General features: G+C 45.1%; 1 protein-coding gene and 1 pseudogene across 1 annotated transcript; both read left to right on the top strand.

The window, feature by feature from the left end:
- Positions 1-1,376, top strand: Rps29 (ribosomal protein S29). Its single transcript, XM_032907847.1, has 3 exons — positions 1-136; positions 363-462; positions 1,258-1,376. Exons 1-3 carry the CDS (start codon positions 75-77, stop codon positions 1,264-1,266), a joined length of 171 nt encoding a protein of 56 aa, XP_032763738.1. The 5' UTR covers positions 1-74; the 3' UTR covers positions 1,267-1,376.
- Positions 1,377-17,399: 16,023 nt separating this feature from the next.
- On the top strand, positions 17,400-17,943 carry LOC116906117 (annotated as a pseudogene).
- The last annotated feature ends 7,279 nt before the right edge of the window (positions 17,944-25,222 follow it).

Below are 25,222 nucleotides of genomic sequence, written 5' to 3'. Positions count from 1 at the left end.
GGCTCCAAGAACTTTGAAGAGCGCATGCGTGCGCCAGCTCGTTCCTTTTTCCTCCTTGGGCGTCTGAAGGCAAGATGGGTCACCAGCAGCTCTACTGGAGTCACCCGCGGAAGTTCGGCCAGGGTTCTCGCTCTTGGTAAGAAACCGGTTGTGGAGACCGCGGTTAGAGGGAAGGGCCACTGTTGGTGGCGGGGTGTCCGAAATTCAAGGCTCGCGGCCGGCGCGCCGCGCAGGGCCCTCGGACCCGCCGTCGCCATTACCGACTGGTGCTAGGCCGGGTGGGTCCTGCTTGCGGGTGGTGCAAGTGGAGGAATGCTGCAACTTGTAGGGCCTGCATGAACGCCATCTCCTCCTCTCTCCAGCCGCGTCTGCTCTAACCGCCACGGTCTGATCCGTAAATACGGGCTGAACATGTGCCGACAGTGCTTCCGTCAGTATGCGAAGGACATAGGCTTCATTAAGGTACGCGCGGTTGGGCTGGAGCGTTAAGACCCACACCCACACAGCGGAGGGTTTAAGCAATCAAGAGTTCCAGAAGGGCAGGGTGAAGGATTTAATGCCCGGTCAGATTCTGGTGTCAGGTGGCTGAAAATGTTTAACGTACGAGATAGTATATTTTCTACATAGTAGCTGAATATTTTCTAACCGAATTTCTGACAGGGGAAGAACCATAGGTTTCAGGCCTTAATAACCACGAACCACCAAGGTTGTGGGTGATCACATTAGTCCTACTTGAAACGTTAATTCCTCAAAAGTCACTTTTTTGACCAAAGACATTTTCTAATAAAATTAAATTATAAAACTCACCTGCTTTTTAATTTACTCTCTGTAGCTCTGGCTGTCCTGGAACTCACTTTAGATCAGGTCAGGCTGACCTCAGTCCTCTGCTAGGGTTAAAGGTGTGCATCATACCCAGATGCAGGACCAGTTCTAAATAAGCTTGTGTTTAATGGGCCTACATGTTATCTTACACTGCTCTCTGAGGTGCAGCAGAGAGTTTTAAGCTAGTATTGATCAAATAGTTACTGTAGGCCTAGTGATACATTTTAAAGATTTGAATGACTAAATTCCAGCCTGTCAAGTTTGGAGAACCATTCCTTCCTCTGGTCCCAAGTTTCTTCCAGTTAGGATGAACTGTAGAAACTGGCTACTTAGTAACTCTCCAGAATATATGACATGGTGAATGTTAGAACAAGTTAAAATGCCACAATCACATTCTAAGTAATAACTTCCTTCCCCTGTGTGCTTTTTTTGCAGTTGGACTAAGCGACCTGAATGGATGATTCGACTGTCTACCCAGAGAAACCAACTGTCTACCCTGTGATACCAATCATGCTAGTCTTTGTGCACACAGAATAAAAAAACTGAAGGCCTCTGTGTGTGTGCTGGTTTTTTATTTATTTATTTTGGAAAAAGGAAGCGAAGATCTGGTGTTGCATTTAGGAAGCCTTTCTGTTAGAAGTATACTAGGAGCTGGGCTTATTGCACTCTAACCCAGCTTAAGAGGCTGAGGCAAAAATGAATTTGAGGCAAGAGGAAATGGAACCAAGACAATTAGAAATGATCTTGGGTGGCACAGGTTGGAGTAGCTTAGTCACTGACTTGGGGAGCGTGGGAGTCCTTAGGGTCCCAAGGGTTTTAACTTGAAACAACTGAATTACTGTTGGCAGGACCGAAGACAGGTTTGGAGAGGAGTAAGTGTTGGTGTGCTTAGTTTTAAATGCCTGTTACATAACCAGTGCAGCTTTCTAGGAAATACTTGTTAAAATTGGAGTACATAGAGTGGGGACTGGTAGTAGGATCTTCACTGTGTAAAGACTTGTATTTTTAGTTATCATCTGAGTGAATATACTTGAGAGGGAAGACTTAGTTTCGAAAAGTAGGCTGAGGGTGGATCTAAGCAGGGTGTGGTTTGTGCCACCACTAATCCTAGAATTCAGGTGGAGGCAGGAGAATCAAGAGTTGGAGATTTTACCTTCAGAAGTCCAGGTCAGCCTGGGCTACATGGACCAACAACAGACCAAGTGTGGGATTTGTTACAAATAGGGAATGAGTAATATTGGGTGCATCTGACTTGGAAGCAAACTGGCAGTTTGTGTGACTGGGAAACATTTATTTGCATGTATACCTACATGCCAGAAGATTATACTATAGATGCTTACGAGCCACCACAATGTGGTTGCTGGGGATTGAACTTGGGGACGAGCAGCCAGTGCTCTTAACCTGTGAGCATCTCTCTAGCCTGAGCTGATTGGATTTTAGACAGCTAAGATAGTTTTTGAAATAGAGGGTGAATATTGCTGGTGGACCAGAAGATCCCGAATCCAGTTTTAAGTTTCATGGTAATCCATCTTGGCCTTTGACAATCTAGGTGTAGTGCATTCCTACAAACTGCATTTGGTAGGTCGGGGTAGTAGGATCAAGAGTTGAAGGCCAGGGTTGGGGATTTAGCTCAGTGGTAGAGCTCTTGCCTAGCAAACGCAAGGCCCTGGGTTTGGTCCCCAGCTCCGGGGGAAGAGTTGAAGGCCTGTCAGTCTTCTCTGCACAAAATCAAAACCATGCCTCAGTTGCTGTCAGGAAAGTGTCTAGGAAAGCTCTATCAGCCAGGAGGGTGTAAGGGGCTTTCTTTGTTTTTGTTTTTCAGGCAGTGGAATGGGCTTATTGCACAGTGAGGATGGAGGAAGTCGGCTGAGCAAATGTATGGAAAATCTGGGAGCTGAAGATAGAGAACTTAACACATGTCATGGTTTAGTGTGAGAGCAGTCTAACTTGATCATGAATCTCATGGATGAGCTGAAGTCTGTTCCAGCCTGTGTAATGTTCAGTACATGTACAACATGTACGGTGACTTAGGAAACAGCCAGTCCCAACCTTGTGGTATCGGAGGGAAGATTGCTGTGGAAGGTGTCCTGGCTACTCTACTAGGGTTGGATGGGACTCTCAATAGAAATTGTTTAAAATTTCTGTTTTAGATGTTATGTGAAGGGCTTTACAGATGTTTCCTTTTCAAGGATTAGTCCCTTTCAGTAGACAATGATCCTCATTACATAGATAAGACTAATCTTAGACATGAGGTAATTTTCCAAAGATCTTCCCAGAAGAGACAAAACTGAACTGGAACTTGGGTCTGACATCATTGCTTGAGCTCTCAACAGTCATAGCGCACTCAATCTTATTTCCAGATTAACATCCCATCTAGGCTTTAATATTTTATCTAGGCCTTAACATTTTCCCAAAATCACTTTCTTGGTGATTCAACAAGAATTTTGGGGTGCCTCAAATAGTACTGTGTCTACAACTGTGAGGACTAAGGCCTGTTTTATGAATGAATAGTTGGTGGGCACAAGGGATAGTATACTGTGAAGTTTGAGTCAGGCAGTAGTCTGAAAACTGCTCTTGCCACTAAACTATTAATGCCTTTCAGCAAGGGAGAGCTTTAGTAAATATTTGTAGTCTAATAAATAATTAGCAGTAAAAACTAGGAAGTTGTGCATATGTAATATGATTTCATTGTATTGGAAATGCACAGGAGAGCAAGCATTAGCAGTGCTTGCCTTTCTGTGATAAATGTGGGTGCAGCATGTGATTAAGACTCCCATTAGAGCTGGGCAGTGCTCGCACATCTCTAGTCCCAAAACTCAGGAGGCAGAGGCAGGCAGATAGATATCTATGGGTTCAAGGCCAGTCTGGTCTAGCAAGTTCCAGGATAGCCAAGGTCACACAGAAACCCTGTTTTAAAAACAAAACAAATATAACCCAAACAAACGAACAAACAAAAGGACTCCATTAGACCTGGGGTGTCCAGTGACTGCTGTGTGTAGTATCCCTGATGTTAGTATTGTTAGACTTTTTTCCCTTAAGCCAGTTCATTCTTTTATTATTATTTTTATTATTGAAAATGGATTATTTTCTCATACAATAGATCCTAATTACAGTTTTTTCTCTCGCCACTCCTTTAATTTCCTCCCCACCTCTTCTCTCCAGATCTTCTCTCTTTTTCTCATTAGAGACTGTGTGTCTCACAGTCAGGAGTCCCATAACAATACTAAGCTAATCTATAATATCTATAATCTATGCAGAGGACTTGGTGTAGACTCAGTAGGGCCTATGCTTGCTGCTTCAGTCCCTGTGAGCTCGTGTGAACCTTGCTTCATTGATTTAGAGACCTCATTCTCCTGGTGTCCACCAGTCCCTCTGACTCTCATATTCTTTCTGCCTCCTATCCTCGGGATTCCCTGAGCTCTGAGGGGAGAAATTTGATGGATATCTCCTAGACTCTCTCTTCGTACAATGTCTTAGCCAGCTCATTCTAACCGTAGAGTGCTCTGACAGTGCCTTCTTTCTAGTGTCCTGATGTCCTCTGCTAGTTTCCCCTGCTACCCGAATTCCATGTGATCTGCATAAAACAAGTCTAACCTCTGCAAGACAAAAGGACCAAATACTCAGGCCTAAGGGCTCTAAAGTTTCTCACCCCCAGGATGACTATTGCTGGTATTTGTTTGGAGAAATTATTTGGTTTAAGAATTATTTTACACTATGTGCCTTAGTGAGGTTATTGTGCTTGTGGGGTGCTCACAGTTGTGGGGTGCTCACGGAGGCCAGGAGGACGGGTCTTGCTGCAGCAGTGTTTGAGGCAACTGTGTGAGCTGCCTGATATGCGTAGGACCTGAACTCAGGTTTTTTGTAAGAAGGATAAGTGCTCTTAACCTCTGAGCCATCTCTTGCAAACACAAACACACATGGCGGGTGTGCACATGCACACACAGACACACACACACTATAAATGTGCATAATTGTGTGTGTATATGTTGGGAGCAGGGATGGGCAGATGAGTTCAGGTACTCACAGAGGCGTGAAGAGCGTGTTGGATTCTCCACAGCTGGAATTACATATAGTTGTAAGCCTCTATGCAGGTGATGGAAACCAAACTCTAGTCCTGAGAGAACATTAAATGCTCCTACTGCTAAACCATCTCTCCAGCCCCAACTGCTGTTATTTCAACTGTTCCTCTAAGTATGGTTTGTAGGGATCTTATTTCTACATCTCATTCTCATACATCTAGAGCCTGATAATAGTACCCAATGCTCATATATATTCTATTCTATTTTATTTTTGTGGAGACAGGATCTCACCATTATAGCCCCGGGTGCCCTGGAGTTCTCTTGAGTGCTGGGATTTAGGGTGTGTGCCACCACATGCTGCAAATGAAATCTTTAAAACTGCTGGGCTTGTATTTGAAGGCCTGTAGCACTATGTCTTAGTTACTTTTCCTGTTGCTGTAAGAAAACACCTAGGCACAGGCAGCTTACTGGAGAAAGGGCTTTCTTACTTCAGGCTGAAGGTACAGTCCATTATGATGGGAAAGTCAAGGTGTCAGGAGCTTGAAGCAGCTGGTTGCAGCGCACCTGAAGAAAGGCTAGTGTTCCGTTCCCTTTCTCTTCCATCCAAGGGAATGGCGCCACCCACTGTAAGTGGGCCTTACCACATCGCTCAACCGAATCAATAACCCCACCCTGGGCTTGCCCAGAGGCACTCTCCCAGGTGGTAGATCTGATATAGATGGTTGAAAATCAGCACATGTGATATTTCCTCATTCATACACCCATTGTTTCTTACCTCCATACAAACATCCCTGCAAACCTATATAGTTTGAGAACCACTGATCTTGGGGAAATGACTAAACGTGACTTCTGGAAGTGACAGTTCTGTACCTCGAATGGACTCCACTCAGAGACTCCAAAGAATTCATTTCAGTAAGCTGTGTTCATTGCCAAAAATGACCAACACTTCTTCCCCCTTGGACACAGATTTTTCATAACCGAGGAGTGGGAGAGTGGAGATCTCTAGCGGCCACCATTAGCCCCACTGATTTTTTTTTACAGACTCACGCCCTTTGGTAAAGCAAAATCCTGGCTTTTCCACTGAAAAGAAATTTAGGATGCACTAGTCTGGATTGAGGTGGAGTTTATTAAAAGGCATTTTTAGCAGATTATAGAAAGAGGAGCTCTGGGGTAGAGAAAGCCACAGACTAGAGCACAGCCATGAGCTTTGGAAAGGAAAGTGGCACTTAAGTGTTTCTACAAGAGTCATTTACATTGTGTTTGGTGGCTTCTGGAAGCTACATGCCAAATGGTTACCAAGGAACCCTGTCTTCTTTGGTGAATCAGATCATAGGGTGGTTCCTGATCTGTATGGGCTTATAGTTGACAAGGTAAGATGCTTAGGTTACAGGGGCTGTTATCTTACTATAAGTAAAGGTTTAGTCCTATTTGTGAGATTTCCAGAATATCTTGGAAAACAGGCCATATTTGGAGGTCCTATACACTTAGAAGATAAGCATGGCTTATCACTACTTTTTAAGACTTTAAATGTATATTTATATAACATACAATTTATGTAATATATAATGTGAGATTTAGAAATATATTTATTTATTAATAATTATTCTCTAATACATTTATATATAACACATATATATATATTCCACAATGTTCTCTGAACCTTAGGTGAAAGGAGCCTGGTGTGAGTGTATCAGTTAGAACTAGATTCCATAACTTTGACTTTTGATCAGTTGTGGATTTCTGTAATGGTCTCTGTTGCAAAGAGACATTTCTTTGATTAGGTTGGGAACTACACTTCTTTGTGTGTTTAAGGATAAATCATTAGAGTGTAGTTAGGGATTGTGCTCATTTAGTAAGTGGGACAATTTTTTGCTATTTTATTTCCATATCTTCTCTAAAACTTTCCCAGAAAGTGTTAGTTTTGTTGGACTCTTGGTTCTCAGCTAGGGGATTCATCTAGACTCCCTCTTTACTGTTCCCTCACCTAGATACCCTTTTCTTGAGATGGGGTCTCTAGCTCAGGCTAGCCTCAAACTCGATGTGCAGTCAAGGATTGCCACACCCACTCCAGTAGAGTCTGTGTGACCTGAAGCTCTTATGCTTCGTTTCTATCCAGAGCAGAGGCCTGTGCCTGGAATGGCTTGGCCTCCTGGAGGCCCTGGCTGTCTCCCTACAAATGATGATGACTGGGGTCTATGCTTGCAGTGGAGGTGCCTTCTGTGTTCTAGCCTTGGTGATTTTAGCAACTTTAAGCCTGTCAGCAATATCTGATTTTTAGAAAATAGCAGTGTGGGAAGATGGTCATGTACCTTTAGATGTCTCAGGAACTGAAAGTTCAGAGACGGAAACGTCTCACACCATCATGATCCTGATGAACTCAACGGCTATGATGAATTCTACTGCTGTACCCATTAGCTCCCGTAAATAGGAGAGAAATTAATTGCAGTTACTAACAACATGACTGTTCCAGAAAAGCCTTTCCTCCCTTTTGGAAAAGTTTTGTTTAACATGATTCAAAACAGTACCGATTCTTTTAGAAAGATCATAGACAAGTTCCAACAAGTTGAACAAACTTATCAAGAGTTAACTATGGTTACAAAAGTTTCCTTGCTAATCTGAGGGGCCATAAATATAATTTAAACTTTATTATGACAAAGATAAATGATGAATACATACCTGGTGCCCACAAGTCTGGCAGTATAACTGCAGTTTTTAAACTATTGTTTGAGGCTGAGAATTGTTTCCTAGACTGTATGTTCTGCTTTCCTCCTTGCAAGGGACATTGGTGGCATGATGACTAAGAGCTGGATGACTGTCAATTATGATGGACCTGTTCTAACTGCTTAAATCTGTGCCAAGGAGTAAAGCTTTCCGCAGCAGCACACACCTCGAGTTGGTGTCTGTCTGTCGCGCCGAATCCCTTCTCTACCTGAAATCCAAGCCTTGGTCCCTCTGCTGACACACTCCCTGGGGTGGTCTGCGGCAAAGGATAGACTTGAATTTCTTGATCCTCTTGCCTCTATCATCCAGCTTGTGAAGAGTTGGAACCCCAGGCTTCATGTATACACTCTGGCCACTGAGCTAATTCTCACCCATGTCCTTTCAGTTATTCTTGTGTTTCTATCTTTTCTCTTACCATCTAGTTATTCTGTTACTGGGTTCCTGTATTTTCCCATTAGGAATTGTCTATAAGACTGAGGAAGTTTAGGAGGACATAGGTAGACAAGGATAGCAAGTGTGGGCTCCCTGAAATGATGGTTTCTTGTTCACTGACACTGAGGGACGAGACTGTAGGACGGCACAGGATTGAGCTTCAAAACAGGACCAGAAAAAGGAAGGGGAAGACCCAGGGATGCTGTAAAATACCTAAGCTATTCCAGCTATAGGATTCCCAAGCTTAGGGTTCCTCCCAACCTGAAGGGATAAAGCAGGTCTTTCCCTTTCTCTGGGGCTTTGTCCTCTGGGTTTCATTGACATTCAATTCTTTGTGATAGGGAAGCCTAGAGATTCCTGAATATCAGTGGTTCTCAATATCTAGGTGGAGACCTTTTTGGAGCTCAAATGACTCTTTCAAAGGGGTCATTTAAGACCATCAGAGTTGGGGATTTAGCTCAGTGTTAGAGCGCTTGCCTAGCAAGTGCAAGGCCCTGGGTTTGGTCCTCAGCTCCGGAGGACCAACAAAAACAAAACAAAACAAAACAAAACAAAACAAAAAAACAAAAACAAAAAACAAAAAACAAAACTATCAGAAAACAAAGAAATTTATATTACGAATCATAACAGTAGCAAAATAGCAGTTATGAAGTAGCAACAAAAATAATGTTCTGATTGGGGGTCACCATAACATGAGGAACTGTATTAAAGGGTCGCAGCATTGGGAAGGTGGAAAACCACTGGTCTAGGTGGCTATCAGCACCCAAGTTTCAAGACAATTCAGATAATCTTAGTGCGTTCACACAACGTCCTGAACAAATAGCAAAGGAAATCATTTCCGTTGCAAGACTGGTTGCTGAGGTCTCGAAGAAGGGACGACGAATGGAGAAGTATCTGGAGAAATGAACGAGGAGCCCTTGTACACAGAGAGAAGAAAGTCATACCCTTTTTCTTCTTGCCCCCGGGAATGTAGGCTTGTACTGATCAATCTGGAGATGTATTTGAATACAACCATATTTAGGAGATAACTTTGTAGTTTCTACTGCGTTTCATCTAAATTCAGAAGGGCGCGCCGTAGGCATGTTTAGCATTCCAAGTGTCACGGCAGAGAGAGAAGGGCTTAGTTTAATAATGCTGTAAGAGTGTAAGTACCAGTAGCGTGATACACATGTGCACCCTGATAGTAATTACGCTGATTGTGTAAACAGCTCCCCTGTGCAGACTCGCTGAGACTCCACTGCTAAATCTCAAGCCTTAACAGCGACCGCTGGAAAAATCAATAAGTCTTTTCCCCGGGAACCAAAGATATATGGGTTACTAAAACGCCTAACAATTCTCCATAAAGAGTAATGTCTCATTATATTAATGCTAAAGGAGGTTTGCATTTTATTTCCTAAATAATAACAAGATTGCAAATTAGAGGACTAGTTGACGGCGTGATAAACATCCTTGGCAGCACAGACGAATCAATAAGAGAATAAGGCAAAAAGGAAACGGAACCTGTTTCTCGCAGCGTATTCATTGAATTTCCTCGGCCGAGCGAGCCCTGTCCATGTTCTCGTTTCACCTAACCACAAAGCCCAATTCACAGGGCACTCGTGCATCACGTTCTTCCTTGGATGGCAATGAACTCTTTGTAACAGTCATGAAGACCGAGTGTGGACAGTCAGTATGGATGATGCATCCAGTCAGCTGCAAAAGGAGAGGACCGTGGAAACTAACACATAATTGGAATTGCAGCCACAGCAGAGAGGGTTCAATCCACTAGCATGACACCCTGGAGAAATCCAGGCAGGGTATGTTAGTGGTGGAGGAGCCAAACTTAGGATTTAGCTTGTTTAACGTCGTCGTCATCGTCGTCGTCATCATCATCATCATCATCATCGCCTTCATCATCATCACCATCATCATCATCACCACCATCACCACCACCATCATCATCACCATCATCATCACTCCTATATTTTACTTTTTTGAGACAAGATATTACTCTGTAACCAATGCTGTCTTGGAGCTCACCACGTAACCTAGGCTGGTTTTGAACTCACAGCAATTCTGCCTCAGTCTCTGAAGTACTGGGATTATTGGCATGAGATTTAGGCAAGCTCTGTCAGATATTTTAACTTTTGCCCAGGGTAGCCAACTTGTTGCAGTCAGGACTCATGGGAAGACTGTGTTCTATTTGGCCACCCTACTCCTGCTCCGGATGCTGCTTTTCTGCACTCCTCCCTGCATCTTCTCACCTTTACCTGTTGTCAGGACAGAAGGCATTCACAGCCCTGGGTGGTGGGGTGGTTAGGGGGAACACTACTGTTAGCAAGCATGCTGGCTGGGCATGCCCGCTAATGTCCTTACTCCTCCAGAGGCAAGAGGCAGGAAGGAGGCTCTCTGTGAGTTTGAGGCCTGCCTGGTCCACATAGCAAGTTCTAGGCTAGCTATGGCTATAGAGTGAGACTGTCTTCAAAACAACGAACAAACAGCAAAGAAAACAAAACAAAACCCAATAAAACACGTCTGTTCCATCTGGGTGTTCTTTGGGGTGCTGTATTTGAAAGAGATCTTCAGACTTGAGATTTTGCAACAGCAAGATTTCATCTTATTCAGTGTTGTAAGAGCAGTTTCTCATGCCTTGTCTCTACTGATCTTCAGACAAGCAGACAGAAGTTGTTATGTGCGTTTTATAGACCATAAAAATGAGACTCGTGGGGATTAAGTGACTTGAAGATGTACTGCTAATAAGCTCGTGGGTTGTAATTTGATCGACTGGCTGCAAGGCCAAGGCTTTCTGTGTTATAGGTGTTGCGTATAGTGCCCATCTTATTTTGTGGGGAGTATTATTTTGCTTCCTGTCTTTTTTTATGTCTTTATGTGGTATATGCACATGTGTGCTCACATGTGAGTAAGTGCCGTTCTGTGTTTGGGTGTGTGTAAATGTGTATGTGGAGACTGAGGGTGACGTCAGGTACCTTCTGTACTTTATATTTGGAGTCTGGGAGTCTCATTTGAGCCTGGAGTTTGCCAATTTGGCTAGTGTAGCTTGCCAGCTTGCTCTGGGGATCCATCCCCTGTCTCTACCTCTCAGGAACGGCTATTACAGTAGGCCAGCATTCCTACCCAACGTTTATGTGGATATTGAAGGTCTGGGATCCAGATTTTTTTCTTTTAAAGATTTATCTTATTTATTATATATAAGTACATTGTAGCTGTCTTCAGACACACCAGAAGAGGGCATCAGATCCCATTACAGATGGTTGTGAGCCACCATGTGGTTGCTGGGATTTGAACTCAGGACCTTTGGAAGAGCAGTCAGAGCTCTTAACCACTGAGCCATCTCTCCAGCCCTGGGATCCAGATTTTGAGGAATAGTGGCCCTGGAAAGCTTAGATCCAGGCATGGTGGTACACACCTTTAGTCCCAGGAGACAAAGGCAAGTGGATCTCTGAGTTCAAGGCCAGCCTGGTACAGACCAAGTTCCAAGTGGAGAAAAGCTTAGGTCCAGGTGTGTTGGCACACTCCTTTAATCCCAGAACTCAGGAGGCAGAGGCATGCATGCAGAGCAAGTTCCAGGATAGCCAAGTTTAGGAAGTGAGGAATGTAATAGAACAAGGGGTCCATGTTCCAGCTACAGCAGACAGCAGAACTTGGAAGCTTTGGCCATGTGGCTCTGGCTTTGGAGTCAGAAATAGGTGGGGTTACTGGAAGGCTGGTTAGCTGGAGCTAAGAAATCAGCAGTTCTAGGAGACCAGCATCGCTGAGGTGAAATCTTCTGGGAAAAGTTTTCTGAGAGCACAAAAAAAGCTATGTTCCAGAGAAGGCCAAGGTTGTGCCTTGTGCTGCAGCAGGACTTGGTAATGTGTAAGGGTCACCCAGGTGGTACTGGTTTTGAAGGTATGAAGGGGTCATGGAGAGCACCTGAGGCTTGGCATCGTGAGAGGTCAGGGAAGGCCGTTGGTGTGGTTCAGCTGCAGTTGCTGTTGATGGCCCATGACTAAAGGGGTCAGGCAAAGGAGTTGAGGCTCGGCACCATGAAGAGAGCCTGTGAGAGGCTATTGATGAGGCCCAGTTGCAGCAGAGACAGCAGTGTTTCGGAGATGCCAGCGCCATGAGATGACCACCAAGAACAGCAGCAGTAGTGGAGGACAGGCAGCTGGAGCCCAGGGGACAAGGTGTGTGCTACAAAGGGCAGAGCCAGAGGCGTGACTCGATCCCTGTGGAGGAGCGCGGAAGATCACGTGTGGACCCCAGACATTGGAACGACTTTACAGATGTAAAGTTGGAGTTGTTTTGGATACCTCAAGATGCTAGAAATGCCAGAGCCATAGGATATCTGCCGAGGAAAGCTGCTAATAGGGAGCGGAACCAGACAAAGAGAAAGTTTGTGGCAGTCATCAAGGCTGAAAGGAGATCTGAAGAGTGCTTTGTCATCAGACATGGAGATGCAGAATTTGGAGTTTGTCCAGCTGTTATGTTATTTATCTGTCTGTCCATCTGTCTGTCTCTTCTTTTAGGCAGCTAAGCATAGAGAATAATTTAAGAATCTGGGACTCCACTTAATTTAGGTTATAAACACCCCCCCCCTCTCTAATAACACACTGGCAGCCTCAGACCCTTACGTCCCACTTAAATAATGTTCCTAGCAACCTAGGAGCCCCACCCCCATCTGCCTTGAGTTGCACACACACCTGACTTCAAAAGTAGAATAAGTTTTTTCTTCTTAATGACCATGAAACTTTGACATTTTCTATTCGATCATACTTCCCAGTTATGTCTGAGCACCATGTGAGATGGACTGATTTGGCCTGAACTGGTTTTGGGTACATGTGCAGTAAGCAAAAACTACAGCTTCATGTAAACTTGTAGGGAGAGTCCTTTACTTACCATCTTATGCCTATGCATAATTGGCTATGCATATTATTAACATCAGATTATAGGAAGGAACTGTACAATAGAACAAATGACTATACGATAGAATTTGTCAATCAAAACAGGCAAAACCACCCTCATTACTTCTAGTAACCAAACTCCTCTAGAATAGCCTGAAAAAGAGACTCAAACAATAATCAGGATCCTTGGGTGTCTTTGCTGATGTGGCTGGATGCTCCCTCTCAGTCCAGACCTTAGCGCAACTGACTCCATGATGGAAGTGCCATTCAGGTTGTAAAACTCAGCACATAGACAGCACCACCTGCCACAACCAAAACAAAGACTGAATCCATCAAAGTCCATTGTTCTGGGAAAGTCTCTAAATGTGTTAACTTTTTTCTTCTTCTTTTTTCTTTTTTTGCTTCTGTAGTTCTGCTCTTGGCTAACTGTTTTTGTTAACGGAAGTATGTCAACCTAGAACATGGTTTTTGTGCTTATAAGCTTACTCGGAGAAAGGCTTGATGCTACCCTAGAATCCCGAACACCCAGTGTAGTTGCTGACGGGCTAATAAAGGCTTTCCATTGGTTTAAACCCATGTTCAAACAGTCTTCTCCAGGGGACATCCCACAACACCAGAGGATACCCCCACAACACCAGAGGACACCCACAACACCAGGGGACACCCCACAAACACCAGAGGATACCCCACAACACCAGAGGATACCCCATAACACCAGGGGATATCCCACAACACCAGGGGACACCCCACAAACACCAGAGGATACCCCACAACACCAGAGGATACCCCATAACACCAGGGGATATCCCACAACACCAGGGGACACCCCACAACACCAGGGGACACCCCACAACACCAGGGGATACCCCACAACACCAGAGGACACCTCACAACACCAGAGGACACCCCACAACACCAGGGGACACCCCACAAACACCAGAGGATACTCCCACAACACCAGAGGATACCCTACAACACCAGAGAATATCCCACAAAACCAGGGGACACCCCACAACACCAGGGGACACCCCACAACACCAGGGGACACCCCACAACACCAGGGGACACCCCACAAACACCAGAGGATACTCCCACAACACCAGAGGATACCCTACAACCCCAGAGGATACCCCACAAAACCAGGGGACACCCCACAACACCAGGGGACACCCCACAACACCAGGGGACACCCCACAACACCAGGAGCCTTCATTGTCTTATTTGGAACCATGTCCTGCTGTGTGACTATTGTCAAGGGAGTAGAGCATGGTGTCCCTGTTTGCTTCTCCGTGGGATCCACTATTATAGGTGTTCTAAGCGCAGCAGCTCCCTGTTAATGCTTTTTTTTACCTACTTCCTGAAAACCCTACCACTGGGATAAAAGCTGTTAAGTGAAAAAAAAAATCCCATTAGTTTTATTAGAAAACATTTCGTATTCCATCACACCACAAGATAAGTAATTTTTACAAGTAGGCAAATACACCAATCAAGCATAAAAAACATCTTATAAAAGTGATGTGCTATATCTGGGAAGAACTCTGACATCGACATATAAATTGTAGCTCTGTTTGGGCACTGACTTATAAAGTTAGCACAGACCACACAAATTAAAGGGCGCGGTCCCCTGTGAGTCTGCCGTCATTTTAGATGTCAGCTGTACTTTGGGGGTCTCTGGACCACAGATGGCCAACTAGCTACAAAGTTGGAGGTTTCCCACGGAGCCCAGCCTTGAGTGCAATCACAGCTGTTTTCTAAAGGCTCCAAGCAAGGACCAACCAGATGAAGAGGCATACAGTGAGGTGTGAGGAGTTCTAAGAGGCAGTGTCCATGCTCTCTCCCCATCGCAGCGCTCAGATCTGTTACTGCTTCTGCACCCTGAGTCTTCCCGGAAGGTCTATTATGCTTCAACATCTTTCATTTCATTGGAGTTCCATTATGTGGGCATGGTTGAATTATTAGCCAGGTAACTGATCTAACTTCCCCTTCCTTTCCCCTTTCTCAATTGTTTTTATTCATTTATTTTTGAGATTATTACGTAGACCAGGCTGGCCTTGAACTCACAGAGATCCACTTGACTCTCTCTGACTCCCAAGCACTGGGATTAAAGGCGTGTGGCACCAAGCCTGGCTCCTTTTCATTCTTTTTTTTTTTTTCCTTTTTCTTTTTTCGGAGCTGGGAACTGAACCCAGGGCCTTGCGCTTGCTAGGCAAACACTCTACCACTGAGCTAAATCCCCAACCCCCTGGCTCCTTTTCTTAATCCCTTCAAGTCAGGTTCATCCAAGCCTCAGTCCTGTAACCACATAGCTGGTATTTTTAATCTCATCGCTTGGCATCAACTCACATGTGGCTCAAGGGATGCCCAAGTGACAAAGCTGATGCCATGACACAGAAACGGCAGTGACTTTGGGTTTCCCTCCCTGGAATCAGCCAGAAACATCAGTGAAAAATATTATTATGGGACAGAAAGCGTATGAAAAAATATACACTATATAGCACAATGAACACAAGTTTGGGGTGCGTCAGTGAAGTCTGAATCTAGGAGATAGTAATCTCATTTATAAAACCGGCACGGTGATGCCACTTCACTGAAGTGTGGGAAGTACCAAGTGAACTCACAACTGAGTGTCTAGTGTGGATGGTTTTCCATGGTACGGAGCCTGGAGGTCAGCGGACTCCAGACAAGAGTCGCCTTCTAGGCATCTGAGCACTTGAGAGGAGGCCAGGCACACTGGGAGCGAGAATCCGGGTTCGGCCACTCTGACAAGCAGTGGTCACCCTTAATGCAGTCATTACGGCTTCAGAATCCTGAAGGGTGTGTAGGGCCTCAAGACGCATGTGCTCCAGGGAGCATCATCTTGACGCATTGCGCAGGCCCCGGAGGCTGCCGTTTCCGCTCACCATCGCCCCCACTTCCACTGCTGTTTGCTTTGCTCTCGTCGGCCATCACATTTTGGAGTTCGGGATGCAGGACTATCAGGTCTGTAAATACAGGGCCTTAGCACTTTGGCTGCTTCCTAACATGGAAGAGACGAACTGAAATCTCAGGGCAGCGCACTGAGGAATGTCAAAGTGAACAAAGCCAAAGTCAATAAATTGTAGCGGGCAAGCATTATTTACCGGGAGAGCTGTTGAGAGCGTTTAGAAGCATGTAAATGAGAGATTATGATTTAAGGCTTTGGAAATGCCGGTTAGTCACTGACCGGTCACCAGGCACATACTGGGTATTGCCTAGAATGTCATAAGCTGCTACAGGTCCAAACCAGAGAGTCAGTCCTTGATCTCACAGTACAAGGCGAATTTCGTTTCGTGCCCATAGCTGAGCAGGACAAACAGGCTACAGTTCCTCAGAGCAGTAAGGGACAACTGATTTCTCTAAAACAAAACTAATTATAATCCAGACAGCATCTAGGACCTTTTACAATATACACACCAGCAGATATTCAAGGGTGTTTTCCAAGGGAGATAAATTCATATGAAGGGAGGGGGAAATATTATTACCTGTCAAAACTCTTCCCCCCCCCCTTTTTGCAGAGCTTGGGAACAAACACTGAAACCTTGTGTGTGCTAGGCAAGTACACTACCACAGAGCTACACCCCTAACGCCTAGATAAAATTCTTAAGATTTATTTTTATTTTATGTATGAATAAATAAGACACTGTTGCTGTCTTCAGACACAGCAGAAGAGGGCATCAGATCTCATTACAGATGGTTGTGAACCACCATGTGGTTGCTAGGATTTGAACTCAGGACCTCTGGATGAACAGCCAGTGCTCTTAACCTCTGAGCCATCTCTCCAGCCAGATAAAAATTGTTTTATTTATTTTGTTGCATCTAGTTATTTGTGTGTCTCTGCGTGTATAGTCTTATCATATATACATGCATTGAATATGAATATTTTCTCTTAGATTGTGGTTTGCCACTTTCTTTAGGTTGATTTTACGTCTATTGCTTTATTGTGTGCATGCGTGCGTGCTTGTGCGTGTGAGCACGTGTGCCACAGTGTGCTTGTCCTATGGGAACTGGTCCCCTCCTACCATGTGGGTCCCAGGGAATCCCATTCAGGACATCAGGTGCCTTTATCTGCTGAACCATCTCACTGCCTCTTAATATTAGTATTATTTACTTTTATTAATGATAATTTAAAATGTTTATTGGTTTGTAAGGAGTCTAATATATTACTGCTTTTCTTTCGTAGATATGGTTTTGGCTTTTTAATTTGTTTATGATCTCTTGGTTTACTTCGAGGCTATGAGAATATTTTACCTACATTTGTTCTCAGTCTTTAGTGTGAATTTATTTCACGTCTTTGTGAAGTATGTATTTTTGATCATTTTGAAAAATCGTATTGTCGGGCAGTGGTGGCGCATGCCTTTAAACCCAGCCTTGGGAGGCAAGGCAGGTGGATCTCTGAGTTCTCTCGACCACTGAGCCACTATTTGGTCACTTTTAATACCTGATCTCGGTTTTAGAAACCGGATTGTGAAGCTTTGCACTTCCTCTTTCCAGCCAGCGCCGAGTGATGGGTATCTCTCAGGACAACCGGCACAACAGCTCAAGAGCGGCGGCAAGAGAAAGCCCTACCACAAGAAGCACAAATATGAGCGGGGACAGCCTGCTGCCAGCACTAAGATGGGCCCTGCCACGTACACACAGTCTGAGTCCCAGGAGGCAATAAGAAGTACCGTGCCCGGAGATTGGATGTCGGAAGCTTTTCCTGGGCCTGTTGTCCGCAATGCATCTAATAATGAGCTTGTCCGCACCAAGACCCCGGTGAAGAGCTGCACTGTGCTTATTGACAGCACACCGTACCGCCAAGTGGTACCAGTCCCACCATGCGCTGCCCCTGGGCCGAAAAAAGAGGTCCTAGGTAACTCCTGAGGAGGAAGAGATTTTAAACAAAAAAAGGATCAAAGAAAGTTCAAAAGAAATACAACGAAAGGAAAAAGAATGCCCAAATCAGCAGTCTTCTGGAGGAGCAGTTCCAGCAGGGCAAGCTTCTCGCCTGTGTTGCCTCAAGACCCGGCCAGTGTGGCAGAGCAGATTGCTATGTGCTCGAGGGCTAGGAGCGGGAGCTCTATCTGCGGAAGTCAAAGCCGGGAGAGGCAAATAAACCATCATTCATAGCCCTGGTAATAATGAAGACAAAACAAAACAAAACAAAACAAAACAAAACAAAACAAAACAAAACAAAACCTGAACTCTTTCTTTTTCCCAGATGTTAACTGATCTCCCTGCCTTTAGGCAGCATGAGTCCTCTTACTCGTCTACCCAGAATGCACTTTGCCCTTGAAGTCCTCCTTGGTAATTTCCCTCCGCTTACCTCTACACGTTCCTCGGCTATAAATGCTCCCTTGTCTGTGCTGTAGTGGAGGTCGAATCTAATCTCTCTTTCCACGCAACCCCATTCTAGAGTTTGCAGTGTTTATCTCAGTGATTCTGAATAAAGTCTATCTTACTATGCTTTCAATAAACGGATATTTCCCCTTAACTCTGTATATGGGGGACTAGAAAGATCTCTCCAGTTATTGGAGTCTACTTGCATATCCTGTACACGGGAACTTTTCTTGCCATCAGTTATTTGCAGAGGGATAAAAAGCTCAAGGAGAAGAAAACTCCGCAGAAGCAGATCATCCGGCAGCCCGAGCTATAAACAATATGGGTTTTTCTTCACAAACACTCAGTCACCCTTTTTGACCTAATCTAAGTCTTTCATAAGTGTTTTTAAACTTTTTATTGGTTCTTTGTGAATTTCACATCATGCCCTCCGATCCCACTCATCTTCCCATCCCTTTATATCCTCCCTCTGACCTTGCAACTTCCCCTACCAAAAGAAAATAAAAAATTCAAACAAACAAAAATTTGATGTGGAAGCTGCAGTGTGTCCCAGCGTGTACCCTTTTGTCCACACATCTTTACTTGCAAAATATTCATTGCAATGAGTCATTGGTCTGGGTTCAAGGCTTCTGGCTTCTGCTATATCCTTATCTGCTATGGGATCCTCACCAGGACTACTGTGAGATATCCTTTTGTTGGCTTGTGTCACAGAGATCCTGCAGCTTTGGATCTTCATGACTGCTACCGCGGTTCTTAGACAGGGTAGATGTGGGGGCTGGGCCAACTCAAAGCCCGGTGGTAGCTGAGTTGGTCACCCACCAACTCTCCTGAATCCACACCATCAGGGCCAGCTCGACAGCACTGCCCTGACTAGCTCACCCAATGTTGCAGCTGGCAAAGGGTGGGGCCGGGTCTCCTGCTCTCACGACCTTGGGCCAGACCTCCCACATGCTGCAGGTAGGAAGAGGTGAGGGGGGTGGAGGGCATTTCTCCCTAGCCCATGCCACTGCATGGCAGATGAATGGTGGGGTAAGCTCTCCCTCGCTCATGCCTTGGGGCTGGCTCACCCTTGCCCCAACCACCAGGTGCTGCTCAGGCAAGGTGCAGGGCTCACTCTCCAGAGTGCTGCAGCTGGTGAGGGGTGGGACCCGATAGGCAGCAGCCTAGACCAGGGATGCCCTGAATGGCCTTTCGTAGTAATGAGCAATGGACATCATCACAGAGCCCCCCACCCCTGTGGCTTCATGGCCTCAGACCCCAACATGGTCCTTAGCGGCAGCTTGGGCTGGGACTTCACCATGGCCTCAGGTGGCAGGGCAGGCTACTCAGGGCAGGCTGTTCCTCTCCGCCCTCGTCTCTCCAGCTTTGCCTCTCTTCAGAGTGCTCAAACCGTTTCTCTTCTCTTTCTCTCCCATCTCTCCACCTCTTACTTGTACGTTGTAGTGGCTCCCACTGTGGGCGGGCCACACACTGGGTGGGCCTCTGCATAGCTTCCTCTTTCATAAGTTCTATATGTGATCATTTTATAATTATTTCTTCTCTTAAACTTAATCATTAAAAGCTGATGGCGAAAAGTATTGTATTCCTATTCAATTAAAACATTTTCAAAATAGATGCTTCTTCTGAAAGAGCTGTATGTGTAGTGTGTGCATGTGTGTGTGCGTGTGTGCATGTGTATATGTGTGCACGTGTACCTGTGTATGCATGTTGGGGAGCTCCAGAGGAATATGTCAGAATACTGAGACCTCCAGAACAACCATGCACAAATCCTTTAGTAACAAAGGAGCATTTTCATAGGGTGAGATCTGGTTCCCACGCTGGATGAGAACAGACACGTTGCTGTTGGGCACTCAGCTTAGTCACATTCCACTGGCAATAGGGTCTTCCAGACTGAGGGAGACACTTATTTCCTAATATTGGTGACTCAAGGATCGTTCAGTAGGATCATCTTAAACACAGCTTCAGGCCAAAGAGAGTTCCCCTCCCTTCCTTGGGGGTATGTTACCCTTGTCTAGAAACACTACAATTTCTATTATAATTGTTATGCTTGGTGACTTAAGACTAGCAGGGTTGGTCGATCAGACACAGACTACTAGGAAAAACTTTGCACTTTTAAGTAAATGTACAAGATTCATCAAACAGCAAAAGGGTGGATATTCCATTTGATCTATTAGTCTTCCACATTAACCTGTGAAGTTTAAGTCCCAAATCTGCAACCTAGAGTCTAGGGGGAGAAGGTATGCTGTTCAACTGACCTTTATTTAACAAGAAGGAATCACATCTAACAACACTACAGATTGACCTTTCAAATAAGCGGTGTTTCTTGTTGTGGAAGAGACATGATGCACCGTGTTATTGTGATTTCTCTCCAGTATGATTGGACATTGGTTAGGTGTTCTGAAACAATATACTTTAAACCAAAGCAATGTTTAGTTCTAACATGGCCCAGGAGAATCTCAGGAAAAAACTATATAGGCTTAGGAAGCTAGATGGCAGAGTGATCACACAGTTAAAAGCTTTGTATGCAGTTGCAAAGAGAAGCTAAGCCCTCAAATAAGAGAGAGAGAGAGAGAGAGAGAGAGAGAGAGAGAGAGAGAGAGAGAGAGAGAAAGAGAGAGAGAATTCTTGTTTATAAGAATTATAGAAAAGAGGTACTTTAATTCAATGGTTAAAAGAGACATATTTTTAAAGGTTAAAGTCAGAAAAAATTTTTATGTCACAGAATTAATAATTATAACCTACTTCATGCATGAGAATTCTTTTTTTTTTTTTTTTTTTTTTTTTTTTTTTTTTTTTTCCGGGCTGGGGATCGAACTCAGGACCTTGCGCTTCCTAGGCAAGCGCTCTACCACTGAGCCAAATCCCCAACCCCGAGAATTCTTGAAGAGTTAGAAATCAGCTAATGTAAAACATTAATTAAAAGATAACAGGGGCTGGAGAGATGGCTCAGTGGTTAAGGGCACTGACTGCTCTTCCAGAGGTCCTGAGTTCAAACTCCAGCAACCACATGGTGGCTCACAACCATCTGTAACGGGATCTGATGCCCTCTTCTGGTGTGTCTGAAAACAGCTACAGTGTACTCATATACATAAAATAAAGTCTTAAAAAATGACAGAGTTCATTGGAGATGGTGAGTTTGCAGAGGCCAAGATAGGGAGTCTCCTTTTATTTTCCCATTTTTCTCTTTCTTCCTTGCTAACTAAACAGTTTTGCTGTTTAGCACAGGCTAGCCTCAGCGTTGACATGCCCTGCTTCAACCTCCGCCGTGCTGGATCTCAGGACTATTTCATCATTCTGGGCTAGTGTAGCCCAGATTGGCCTAGAACTTTTGATTCTCCTGCCTTACTCAGCTCCAGTGATTGACGTGTCTCTTCTAAGCCCTCCTGATGAAGCTTCTGTACTTAACGTTTCTATCCAGTGTATCTCTTTGTTTTTCTCACAGCTCTCGTTCAGGAGTGTGCACCAGCTCCTTTACATTATCCGGACACCGGCAAAGATACTGGATTAAAAGCAAGAAACTGTCAGTGACGACAGCAGCTGCTCCATGCTTTGCATCCAGGTACCAAGGTCTGCTGACCTTGGCTACATTGTATAATTTCTCTGATCTTGGTTTTCTTTATCGGAAGACAGGAGGTTCACAATACTGAGCTGCACAGCTGCCCTGTCACTGTGAGAACTGACTGCTGCGATACTATGATATATTAAGAAATGCATATTTGGGCTGTGCCCTCAGGCCCCAGCACATAGCTCCTAAAACCCTTGCTATCACTCAAGTGATGGATTTTTTTTTTTTTTGATTATAGAATAGGGTTTATTTAGGACATTTAGAGTTTATTTGGTAGGGGAGTTGAGAGGGTAGTAGAGACAAGGACACACACACATACAGAGTAGAGGAGTAGAGAAATAGAGGCTGGTCATGAGCACATGGAAAGAAAAGGGGGAAGGGAATGGGGAGAGAGGTGGGGAGAGAGGTGGAGAGAGAAGGGACGAGAGGACAGCGTGGGAGCAGGAAGGCAAAAGCTGATGAATTGTTTTTTAAAAATATATTTATTTTTTATTTTCTCTGTGTGTGTGTTTTAGTTTTTAATATGTCTAGCTTGTCTGTCTGAGTCTAGCTCATGTGTCTGAGGGCACCGAATAACTTGGAGCTGGATATTTATGACATTCACATGGATCGTTGTGAGCTGCCTTGTGGGTGCTAGGAATTGAACTCGGGTCCTCTAGAAGAGCAGTCGCTGCCCTTGGCTTCTGAGTCATCGCTCCAGCCCCTAAGTGATGGATGTTTTTGTAACCTAATGGCTGGTGACTGGGAGCGACTGGACAAATTGCGGGTGGGGGGAGGGGAGGAACTATTTCCTGTGCTTGGAGGATTGGGGCATTCATCCTCTTTCCTCGGCACACAGGAGGGGAGAAGCGATGCAGGCTCTTGTGATCAATGAGTAATGTTTTAAAAAAATATTTATTTTATTATTTTATGCTTCTATGTGTGTCTAAGGGTCCCTGTGTTACCCGTGTGTCTGTCTCTATGCCACATGTGTATGGGGACCTGGGAAGTCCATAAGAGGTCGTCAGATCCACCGGAAGTGGAGATACAGGGGATTGTGGGCTACCTGAGAGGAGTGCTGAGAACCAAACTTGGGTCCCCTGAAGGAGCAGCGAGAGCTCCTGACTGTAGAACCAACCACCAGTGACGAGACTTCAGTCAACCATACCTTTGCTGTGAGGCCTCACTTGTAAACCCAAGTAGTGGTCTCAGGAACTCCCGGATAGCTAGACACCTCCAGGAGGTGCCCTTTTTCTCGGAGACAGGCTCTCTCTGTCTGTGTAGCCAGGATGTCCCAGAACTTATGTCTCTCTCTGTAGATCAGGCTGGCTCCAGACTCACAGAACTCTGCCCGCCCACCTCCCGAGTGCTGGGATTAAAGCTGTGCACCATTAAGCTCGGCTCATAGACGGTTGTTGATGAAATCTCCCTGCCCTCCGCTTCACCTTGACGTGGGCGTCTCTTCCATCTGCTTCTATATCTGCATCCTTTATAACAAAGGAGTGGGGAGGGAAGACGGGGATCAAGTGAAGGGCGATGGAGGAGGGAGATGAATGAAAACAGAGCACAGTGACACATGCATACGGGAGATGCCGTAATGGGACCCATCGCTTTGTGTGCTAACTTAGGCTGGTGAAAGAGAAACGCACGGGGGGGTGAATGTAAGTGCTTTGACGCCAGTCTTGCAAGTGAGTTGAAGCTGAAAAGGGGACCTGGAAATGCGGATTTACTGCCCGCCCTCTGGAAGCCTGGAGCACAGCCTGTGTCTTGGACTCATCCTTTCAAGTGAGGAGCAGTTGCTGGGAGTGTGCTTCCTGGCTGCCATGACAGAAGCATCTTCCTCTGCCTTGATGCTACCTCACCATAGGCATCAGAGCAATGGGTTCACTTTCAGATTGTCATCCAAAATAAAGCCTTTAAACTTGATTATCATAGATCTTTCAATAGAATAACGGGAAAAAAAAAACCCATACCCTTAGAGGTGAAACATCTTAAAATTAGATAAGATAGTTGTTCATTCTCCAAACACTCAGGGATCTAGGGCTCTCTCGGACTAGGGACATCTAGAAGTCATGGTTTGCTGTGCAGAGGGGTTTGGGGTGCTGATGAGAAAGGGAGTCTTGTCATTGCTGGAGCACAGGGAGGTCACATCTTTCTCTTTGTTCTTCGGGTCCCTGTGGTCTGGGTGGTAGGGGCCCAATACTTGCTTGCCAATCTGTATCTCTTAATCCCTTAGAGAAATCACCTTTGCGTTATAAAAGCTGTTCAGATGGGATGAAAATGAGAAGAATTCAGGCACACATCAGTTCTTTTTATTTTAAAGAATTATTTGTTTATTTTATGAATATGAGTACACTCTAGCTGTTTTCAGACACAGCAGAAGAGGGCATCAGATCCTATTATAGATGGTTGTGAGCCACCATGTGGTTTCTGGGAATTGAACTCAGGACCTCTGGAAGAGCAATCAGTGCTTCTAACCACTGAGCCATCTCTCCTGTCCCCACATCAATTCTTTTTAAAAAAGGCATTAAAAAAAGAATTCTTTAAGGACTAGCCAAGACTGTCCAGTCTCCTCCTCTTCTTCACTGAGAGGCCTTTCTCTGTCTCTTTGTCTCTGTCTACCTCCTTCTCTGTATGCTGTGTTTGAATGTGTTACACAGTTATTAATTAGGCCCCTGCATTAGCCTATTCCAGCTGCCATAGTGGAATACCACAGATAAAGTGGCTTAGAGAGAAATTTATTTTCTCACAGGTCCTGGAAGCTACAAGTCCCTGACCAATGTAACCACAGGGTTAGTTTCTGGTGAGAGCTCTTCCCCTGGCTTTCAGACAGCTGGTTTCTAGCATTTGTGTCCAGACGGGCTTTTCCTCTGAGAGAGCATTTACTACCGGCTTCTTTTATTATCAAGACCAGCTTAGTGGGCATGATGGGACACACCTGTAATCTCAGCACTTGGGGAGGTAGAGGCAGGAGGATTGTGAGTTGGAGGTCAGCATGAACTATATAGGAGGACGTTATCTCAAACAAACAAACAAACAACAACAACAAAAACAAAAACATCACCACCACCACCACCACCACCACCACCACCACCATCATCATCACCAGCAGCAGCAGCAGCAGCAGCAGCAGCAGCAGCAGCAGCAGCAGCAGCAGCAGCAGCAGCAGCAGCAGCAGCAGCAGGAAGAGGTCTGGTGAGAAGGCTCAGTGGGTAGAGGCACTTTCTACCAGACTTGATCTCTTATGTTTGATTGCTGGTCTCCACACAGTGAAAGAGAACTGATTCCCATGGGTTGTCTTTGGATCTCCACATGGAGAAGCCAGGGCACTTTCATAAATGTATGCAGTAAAGGCAGGGAGAGAAGGAGGAGTAGGAGGTGGAGGAGGGGGAGGAGGAGGAGGAGGAAGTGGAGAAGAAGAGGAAGAGGAGGAAGAGGGGGAAGAGGAGGAGGGGGAAGAGGAG

This window comes from Rattus rattus, chromosome 7, assembly GCF_011064425.1.
Source record: "Rattus rattus isolate New Zealand chromosome 7, Rrattus_CSIRO_v1, whole genome shotgun sequence".
Lineage (NCBI taxonomy): Eukaryota > Metazoa > Chordata > Mammalia > Rodentia > Muridae > Rattus > Rattus rattus.
The sequence above is the reverse complement of the archived record's forward strand: the minus strand, read 5'-3'. Positions and strand labels throughout refer to the sequence as shown.

Coding starts and splice junctions, on each gene's coding strand:
- Rps29 (XM_032907847.1), top strand. CDS start 75: ATGGGTCACCAGCAGCTCTACTGGAGTCACCCGCGGAAGTTCGGCCAG. Junction 137..362: donor GGCCAGGGTTCTCGCTCTTG/GTAAGAAACCGG, acceptor TCCTCTCTCCAG/CCGCGTCTGCTCTAACCGCC.